The sequence below is a fragment of the Trachypithecus francoisi genome, unplaced genomic scaffold (assembly GCF_009764315.1).
Source record: "Trachypithecus francoisi isolate TF-2019V2 unplaced genomic scaffold, Tfra_2.0 Lachesis_group2, whole genome shotgun sequence".
NCBI classification, from domain to species: Eukaryota; Metazoa; Chordata; class Mammalia; order Primates; family Cercopithecidae; genus Trachypithecus; species Trachypithecus francoisi.
Genome location: NW_022681465.1, coordinates 47801407 through 47810892, shown reverse-complemented (window position 1 = coordinate 47810892; position 9486 = coordinate 47801407). Strand labels below are relative to the sequence as shown.

General features: G+C 43.3%; 1 protein-coding gene and 1 non-coding gene across 2 annotated transcripts; both read left to right on the top strand.

Moving 5' to 3' along the window:
- Positions 1 to 556: 556 nt before the first annotated feature.
- On the top strand, positions 557 to 7145 carry LOC117064435 (40S ribosomal protein S3a-like). Its single transcript, XM_033178586.1, has 3 exons — positions 557 to 758; positions 894 to 1038; positions 6517 to 7145. Exon 3 carries the CDS (start codon positions 6521 to 6523, stop codon positions 6872 to 6874), a length of 354 nt encoding a protein of 117 aa, XP_033034477.1. The 5' UTR covers positions 557 to 758; positions 894 to 1038; positions 6517 to 6520; the 3' UTR covers positions 6875 to 7145.
- Positions 7146 to 7352: 207 nt separating this feature from the next.
- Positions 7353 to 7488, top strand: LOC117066249. The gene has a single exon (XR_004430231.1). It is a non-coding gene; the product is annotated as a small nucleolar RNA SNORA70 (small nucleolar RNA).
- The last annotated feature ends 1998 nt before the right edge of the window (positions 7489 to 9486 follow it).

The following is a 9486-nucleotide window of genomic DNA, read 5'->3' as shown; positions in this document are numbered from 1 at the left end:
ACTGGGGATATACCCAAAGTATTATAAACCATGCTGCTATAAAGACACATGCACACGTATGTTTATTGTGGCACTATTCAAAATAGCAAAGACTTGGAACCAACCCAAATGTCCATCAATGACCGACTAGATTAAGAAAATGTGGCACATACACACCATGGAATACTATGCAGCCATAAAAAAGGATGTGTTCATGTCCTTTGTAGGGACATGGATGCAGCTGGAAACCGTCATTCTCAGCAAACTATCACAAGAACAGAAAACCAACGCCACATATTCTCACTCATAGGTGGGAACTGAACAATGAGAAGACTTGGCCACAGGAAGGGGAACATCTCACACTGGGGCCTGTCATGGGTAGGGAGGAGTGGGGAGGGATAGCATTAGGAAATATACCTAATGTAAATGACGAGCTAATGGGTGCAGCACACCAACATGGCACATGTATACATATGTAACAAACCTGCACATTGTACACATGTACTCTAGAACTTAGAGTATAATAATTTTTTTAAGTGTCTTATTGCCATTTCTGGGGTTTGAGAAGAAAGTCAAAGTAGATGTATATGTTCACTTTGCCATATTTACCATAAATCTGTTAATATTTTACTTGAATAATTTTCTGATTTTTCATGGGAAAAGATACTTCAGATAACTGCTTTGGATAAAAACAGGCCAAAAACCCTCCTGCCCTATGTTTTCTGGGATTTATATGAGAAAGTACATTCATTCTGTTTTTCATCAAAGCTTTGACTCAGGTCAGCAAGTTGATTAATCAATTTTAGAAAATAGTTCTTTTCTCTGGGAAGATTTTTTTTAAAAAGTCAATAAATAGATGGACTTTGAAAGTAGTAAATGCCCTTTCACTGATAATTAATTTTTCATGCTCACAGAAAACCAGCAACTTCCATCTGCAAACAGATTATTTTGGAAGACTCTTGCCTGAAGTTGATGTTTCTTTCTGTTAGCACCGGTGTGTCCGGAATTGGTGGGTTCTTGGTCTCGCTGACTTCAAGAATGACGCTGCGGACCCTCACGGTGAGTGTTACAGTTCTTAAAGATGGTGTGTCTGGTGTTTGTTCCTTCAGACGTTCAGATGCGTCTGGAGCTTCTTCCTTCTGGTGGGTTCGTGGTCTTGTTGGCAGGAGCGAAGCTGCAGACCTTCGCAGTGAGTGTTACAATTCTTAAAGGTGGCACGTCTGGAGTTGTTCATTCTTCCCAGTGGGTTCGTGGTCTCACTGGCTTCAGGAATGAAGCTGCAGACCGTTGGTGAATGCTACAGCTCTTAAAGGCAGCATGGACCCAAAGAGTGAGCAGCAGCAAGATTTATTGCAAAGAGCAAAAAGAACAAAGGGAGCTGATTGTCACTGGCTGACCTGGGTTGCTACTGGCTGGCCCAGGCAGCCTGCTTTTATTCCCTTGTCTGGCCCCACCCACATCCTGCAGATTGGTCCATTTTGCAGACAGCTGATTGGTCCGTTTTGACAGAGTGCTGATTGGTGCATTTACAATCCTTGAGCTAGCTAGACACATAGCCAGACGGAAAAGTTCTCCAAGGCCCCACTAGGTTAGCTAGACACAGAGTTAGCTAGATACAGAGCACCAACTGGTGTATTTACAAACCTTGAGCTAGACACAGAGTACTGATTGGTGTGTTTACAAACCCTGAGCTAGACACAGAGTGCTGATTGGTGCATTTATGATCCCTTAGCTAGATATAAAAGTTCCCCAAGTCCCCACCAGACTCAGGAGCCCAGCTGGCCTCACCCAGTGGATCCTGCACAGGGGCTGCAGGCAGAGCTGCCCGCCAGTCCCGAGCTGCGCCTGCACTCCTCAGCCCTTGGGCTGTGGATAGGACTGGGTGTCACGGAGCAGGGGCCGTTCCCCTCGGGGAGGCTTGGGCTGCGCGGGAGCCCACAGCAGAGGAGGGGTTTGGGCACGGTGGGCTGCAGGTCCTGAGCCTTGCCCCACAGGGAGACAGCTGAGGCCCGGTGAGAACTTGAGCACAGTGCCGTCCGACCAGCACTGCTGGGGGACCCGGAGCAACCTTTGCAGCTGCTGGTCTGGGTGCTAAGCCCCTCTCTGCCCTGGGCCAGTGATGCCGGCCAGCCGCCCTGTGTGCAGGGCCCGCCGAGCCGGCGCCTGCGCCTGCAGGAATTCACACTGACCTATGAGCGTCCTCGGCAGCCTGCCGGCGCTTCTCCCTCCACACCTCCCTGCAAGCAGAGGGAGCCGGCTCTGGCCTGGGCCAGCCCAGAGATGGGCTCCCACAGTGCAGTGGCAGGCTGAAGAGCTCCTCAATCACCGCCAGAGTAGATACCCAGGCCAAGGAGGCACCGAGAGTGAGTGCAGCTAGCACATTGTCACCTCTCACTGGCTTCATTCCATTGTTGACAGCCTAGTCTGTCAAACTAGAAGAGCCGCTGACAGAAGTGACGAAGAACCAACATTGCATCTGCTTTATATTTTTTTAGTACTTGTTCACATAGAAAGTATCCAAGACAAAATTCAAGCTAATTTGTAGATGTGAACAAATGTTCATAATGTAAGGCATTATCTCCCTAAAAATGTTATCATTTGTATTTGGCAAGTTCAAGGTTGAGAACATCATCAAAAAGATGATCACAACTGCTATTGAAAAATTTATGTCTCTAGGAGCATTTTAAACATGTGTTGAATTTCCCAAATATTCCTAACCTTGGTAGAGATGACCCTCCAATATTTGTTTATGTTTTTGCTTGAAGAACTCTTAGGAAACTCACCTCCCTGAGCAGAGTTCCAATATTGTGTTTGAGGGACACTCTCTAAGTCATAAATCTCCTATGTCTCTGTGTAATGTCACTTCCTTCCAAGAGGCCTTTCCTGCCCATCCTATCCAAAATAGCTCCTGGCCTGAAGCCTGTAATTCTGTCTTTTGCTTCCTTTATAACACGTATCTGAAATTATGTTGCCTATCATTTGCCTCCCTTTAACTATCTAGATAACCCCTACCAGAGGTAAACTCCACAAAGGCAAGGGCGTTGTTTGTCCTGCTTTTTCTGCACCCCAGCTCCAGCACTGTAGTCTTCACATTTCTTCAGTCTGACTGCTTCCTCAGCCATTACTTGCTCCTTCACATTCTTCCTGCCCCAGTTCACCTTCTCAGAGAGACCTCTTTAACCACAGTGTCCAAAGTCTAATGACTATCTATTTCCTTCAGGGCCTTCAGTTGCAAGAAATCAAAAGTGACTTCAATTGGTTAAGCAGAAAAAGAGTAATACAAAGATGTTTTGTGGTTTACAGAATTGTTTAGAGGGCTGGAGTGCTAGGCTTGGGCTCAGCTTTTAGAACAGCATCTAAAGCTATATTGCAGAAGCAGAACTTATCTGATGAAGGAGTAATCTAGCTACCAGTAGCCCCAGCTACTATTACAAGAGGGAGGGAGATAGAGAGTGAGAAAGAGATAGTGGGAAAGAGGGCTGGAGGGAGGGAAAGAAGGAGGAAGGGAGGGAGGGAGAAAGAGAAATTACCTGAACTCTCCTTCCCTTTTGCATCAGTAGCCTCTAATTTAAATTCTAGCATGGCTGTATTATTAGTGGAGCCCAAGTCAAATGCCTGTCTCTAGCTGGAAAAGAGATACATAAATAACTCCTATAGGGGGAGCTAATCTTTGCCTAACGCCAAACTTCATGCATTAGAGCATTCTTAAAGCATTAAAAAGTTGACAGATGAGTCCATTATAGTCCCATTCACATCACTTCATTCATTTCCTTCCTACCTCTTATTAGCATATTTAGATGCCCTGTTATTTATATTTATTTATATTTTCACTAGAATACAAGCACAAGAAGGATGGGAATTTTATTAGTTTCCTATTGGCTGCTGTGATTAGTTACCACAAATTGAGTACCTTAAAATAACACAAAACCTATCATCTTACAGTTCTAGAGATCAGAAATTTGACACAGGTCTCACTGAGACAAAAGCAAGATGTTGTCAAGGCTGTGTTCCTTGTCTTATTGCCTCTCTTTCCACTTCAAAGCTAGCAACAGTGGGTTGAGTCCCTCACATTTTTTTTTTTTTTTTTAATGTAGACAGAGTCTCACTGTCCCCCAGGCTGGAATGGAGTGGCTCACTGCAACCTCCACCTTCTGGGTTCAAGCAATCTTCTAGCCTCAGCCTCCCAAGTGGCTGGGATTACAGGTGCGTGCCACCACACCCAGCTAATTTTTGTATTTTTAGTAGAGATGGGGTTTCATCATGTTGGCCAGGCTGGTCATGAGCTCCTGAGCTCAGGTGATCCACGTGCCTCGGCCTCCCAAAATGCTGTAATTACAGGCGTGAGCCACCACCCCTGGCCTCACATTTTTAATCTATCTTTCTTTTATCTCCTCTTTCTTCCAGCATGAAAAAGGTTCAGATTTTAAGGACCCATCTGATTAGATTAGGCCCACCTAATCCATGATAATATTCCCATCTCAAAGTCCATACCCTCACATCTGCAAAGCCTTTTTTAAATTTAATTTAATTTATTTTATTTTTTGAAACAGAGTCTCTCTCTTTTGCCCAGGCTGGAGTGCAGTGGCGTGATCTAGGCTCACTGCAAGCGCCCCATCCTGGGTTCAAGCAGTTCTTGTGACTGAGCCTCGCAAGTAGCTAGAATTACAGGCATGCGCCACCACGCCCTGCTAATTTTTGTGTTTTTAGTAGAGATGGGGTTTTGCCATATTGGTCATGCTGGTCTCAAACTCCTGGCCTCAAGTGATCTGCCAACCTTGACCTCCGAAAATGCTGTGATTACAGGCTTGAGCCACCACGCCCAGCCCTCAATAAATATTGATGAGATGAAGGGAACCTAGATAATGGCAGAGTTGGATCAGCTTCTCTGTGCTCTCTGTGCCTTACACTCAGTCAGACTTCTCTGGGGCCAAGTCTGGTAGTAGAGGGGGATGTTTAAAAGGCAAAATTCTATCAACAGCCTATTGGGAGAAAAGCTGTGTGTTTGGAGAGAAGCTGAGGCAGGGCTTCCATGTCTGCTAGACTTGCTGGCTCCTTGCTTCTAGCACTCCTGTTATCTCAAGCAGCCATATATTTCTCATTCACTTGATACACTGTTTCCTTTCAACTCCCACATCCTCACCACCTGTTTATTTGTTTGAGCACCAATAAATAGCCTGGGCTCCCAGAGCTTGGTGACTTCGCAGCCTCCATGCTTGCTATGGCCCCCTGGTCCCACTTTCTCTCTCAAATTGTCTTTTTCTCAATCCTTTGACTCTGCTGGATTTCTTCTCCCTAACGACCTGGTGTTGGGTCTGATCACCCCAACAACAGTCCATATGGGAATGATTGGCAGGGATGCTTCACCCAGAATCATTTTGACCTGGAATGCTGGGTCCCATATTTTCTACTTGTCCTGGCCGTACAAGCCCTTATCACTGGCAGTCAGATATAGATCATAGAAAAATCCTTGGAAACTTGGGGGTCCCAGGAATGAATGGGAATCCTGAGACCAGTCACACTCTTACAAACCAATTCAAGGTACTCTCAATTCAACTAAACCATGGCACTGTGATTGCTCAGAAAACTGAACATGCGTATTTAGTATCTTCCCCAACAAAACCCTGTAAAACATCCTCGTGCATGTGCCGAAGTGTGTGGGTGGACTGAGACCACACAGTTATGGCATCTCTTCCCATAGAGTCAATTTTAATACTAGCAGGTATTTTAAAGCATTGCTTAGATGTAAAACAAACATGAGGTCAGGTGCAGTGGCTCATGCCTGTAATCCTGGCACCTGGGGAGGCCGAGGTGGGTGGACCATTCGAGGCCAGGAGTTCAAGGCCAGCTTGGACAACATGGCAAAACTTTGTCTATACAATTTAAAAAAAAAAAAAAAAAAAAACTTAACCAGGCATGGTGATGACTGCCTGTAGTCCCAGCTACTTGGGAAGCTGATGTCAGAGGACGCTTGATGTTGAGGTTGAGGCTGCAGTGATTCATAATGGTGCCACTGCTCTCCGGCCTGGGTGACAGAGCGAGACCCTGTCTGAAAACAAAAACAATAAAAAGCATGAAACTGTTATGGGGTGGTATATAATAACTGCTTAAATTTTTAAGGAAAACAGCCACAAGATTTTAAAGGCATTTCAGACTCCTGCCTTGACTTACCCTCAACAGTTCTCTTGTACCCTACCATCACTGGTATAATTCTGTTGATGGAGTTTTGCCACTCAAAACTTTCTCCTCTACTACCAGTTAGGGGTACTTTGGTAGAAAATGTTTTTTTAAAAAAGCTGTTCTAAACCTACCTGAAATATCAGCTCTCTGGCTCATGATATGGTCTGACATAGAACAGACAGAAAGACTATCCTATGTCAGACCATATCATGAGCCAGAACATATAAGAACATATAACAGTCTTTCTGTCTTTCTGGGGCTAGAACGATCACTCATGAAAGATTACTAAGAGGTGATATTTTGTAGACATTATTCAAGGTTGACAAAATCCAAACTCTTGCTTTTTGGGTCTCTGAACAGCACGATGGTGGTTGGCAAGAATAAGCGTCTTATGAAAGGCAGCAAAAAAGAAGCCAAGAAGAAACGGGTTGATCCATTTTCTAAGAAAGATTGGTATCATGTGAAAGCACCTGCTATGTTCAATATAAGGAATATTGGAAAGACACTAGTTTCCAGGATTCAAGGAACAAGAATTACACCTGATGACCTTAAGGGTCATGTGTTTGAAGTGGGACTTGCTGATCTGCAGAATAGTGAAGTTGCATTTAGAATAAACAAGCTGATTACTGAAGATGTTCAGGGCAAAAACTGCCTGACTGACTTCCATGGCATGGATCTTACCCATGACAAAATATGTTCCGTGGTCAAAAAATGGTAGACCATGACTGAAGCTCATGTCAGTGTCAAGACTACCAATGGTCATTTGCTTAGTTAGTTCTGTACTGATTTTATAGAAAATACAATGGTCAGATACAGAAGACCTCTTATGCTCAGCACCAACAGGTCTGTCAAATTCAGAAGGAGATGACGGAAATCATAAACAAAGAAGTATAGACAAATGACTTCAAAGAAGTGGTCAATAAATTGATTCCAGACAACGTTGGAAAAGACATAGAAAATGCTTGCCAATCTATTTATCCTCTTCATGATGTATTCATTAAAAAAGTAAAAAGCTGAAGAACCCAAGTTTGAATTGGGAAAACTAATAGAGTTTCATGGTGAAGTTAGTTGTTCTGGAAAAGCTACCGGGGACAAGACAGGTGCTAACGTTGAATGAGCTGATGGATATGAGCCACAAGTCCAAGAATCTGTTTAAAGTTTGATTTTAATAGTGGCAAATAAAAAGGCCTATTTGTCTGCAGCCAGTTAAGTTGACCGAGCTCTTTTCCTCATGGGGGCTTGGTGTGCAATGTCTGAAAACAGCAGGTTCCTTGGTAGTGTACGCAGCCTGTTTCTTGTATGGAGTGCCTCTAAGGGACCTTGGAGATAGCCCTTTCCAAGGTATGTTCATGTCTCTGACCTTATGCTGTCCCTGTGTAGGCTGTAGACAGGTATGCAAGGTGCCATTGGAAAGCTTCAGAGCATCATAGCCTGGCTTCATATTGGCCAAGTCATCAGGTCCATCTGCACCAAGCAGAACAAGGAGCATGTGATTGAGGCCCTACACAGTGCCAAGTTCAAGTTCCTGGCTGCCAGAAGATCCACATCTCAAAGAAGTGATACTTTATCAAGTTCAATTTGAATGAAGTTGGAGACATGGTGGCTGAGAAGTAGTTCATCCCAGATGACTATGGAGTCAAATACATGCCCAATTGTGGCCCTCTGGACAAATGACAAGCTCTCTACTCATGAAGGTTTCCACTGTGTGGCCATCTCCTAATGCCAAACAATAAATCCTACTTTCTATCAAAAAAAAAAAAAAGGGTTCTATTTATGGGGGGAAAAAATCTAAATTCTTTAATAAGGTTTCTAAGTTCACAGATTCCTGGGTCAATGAATTTGACACCAAGATCCTTAGGCAATAAGAACGCAATGTTTTCCTTGGTCATTCCTCTCCTACTTTTCTCTAGACACCCAAACTTCTAAGGTAACCATGAGCTCTTCATAGTGGCATCATTCCATGGAATTCTCAGTTCTCTAATCCAGTGCCTGACAGGAAATGAGTACTCAATATTTGTTGGCATTGCATTCTGGGACACCCTCCCCAGATTCTCCATGTTCTAAAATGACCTCTCACTTTTTTATTGTTATTTCTCTGTTTTCTGCCCTGCAACCTCACCATGAACAATAAAACTGAGCTCTCACTAACTCCCATAACAGAGAACCAAGAAAATTGATTATTCATCTAAAGTAATTCTTACTAAAATTTGAATGGCTGGAAAGTATATTAGCTTATATTTTGAAAGTAGGAAAGATATTCAAATTATTTCATTCAATACGGTAGGAATTACATCTGTTGTGTTCATTCTCAGATCTCTAATTCAGTGCCTGACAGGAAATGAGTACTTGATACTTGTTGGTTGACTCAGAGAATATTTGGAGATGGTAGCTTCGAGTTAGGAAGGTATCTTAGTAGTCAAGTTTTTCTTTCACTGCCTGTGTTCTTACTTATTTTGGCAGACATACAAATAAGGCCAATAGTTTTGTAGTATTGATTGTTTTTCACTACTTGTAGCTAAAGATTTCCCTCATCTATGTTGTTGCATAATTAAATGTTGGGGTTTTGTGTTGCGGGGTGAATGAATGTTTTGACTTAGAAATTTCTCTTCCTGCAAAAGATGTTTTAAAATTTTTCTTCTAGACCTGTTTGGACATACCCTAATAAAAGAGTAAGCTCATGGGTGGGGAATTCTAATGCAATTATCTATAGCATTTAACACATGGCAAGTGATCAATAAACACTGACTGAAATGAATTTTTTTTTTTTTTTTTTTGACAGAGTCTCACTCTTTTGCCCAGGCTGGAGTGCAGTGGTGTGATCTTGGCTCACTGCAACCTCCGTCTCCCCGGTTCAAGTGATTCTCCTGCCTCAGTCTCCTGAGTAGCTGGGATACAGGCACCTGCCATTATGCTCAGCTAATTTTTGTATTGTTAGTAGAGACGGGGTTTCACCATGTTGGCCAGGCTGGTCTAGAACTCCTGACCTTAGGTAATCCACCCGCCTTGGCCTCCCAAAGTGCTGAATTACAGGCATGAGCCACTGTGTCCTGCTGAAATGAATTTGAAAGGCAACGTGGTAAGATCCAGAGCCTAAAATAAAACTCCAGGTTCTCAATCCACACTCAGCCAATTGTGTGATCGAGTTCAAGTCATTTAACTACTTTGATGAGTGGTTTTCTCCCATTATTTCCACATCCTGCTCCAAGCCCACTAACCTGTGAGGCTTAAGATCTTCAATTAAAGTTGTACTAAATTGTTTCGAAGAAGATAAAAATGTCAACAATGGTACAAATTATACAGGTTATAACTCTGTTACACTTCCAGAAGGAG

Coding starts and splice junctions, on each gene's coding strand:
- LOC117064435 (XM_033178586.1), top strand. CDS start 6,521: ATGGTGGTTGGCAAGAATAAGCGTCTTATGAAAGGCAGCAAAAAAGAA.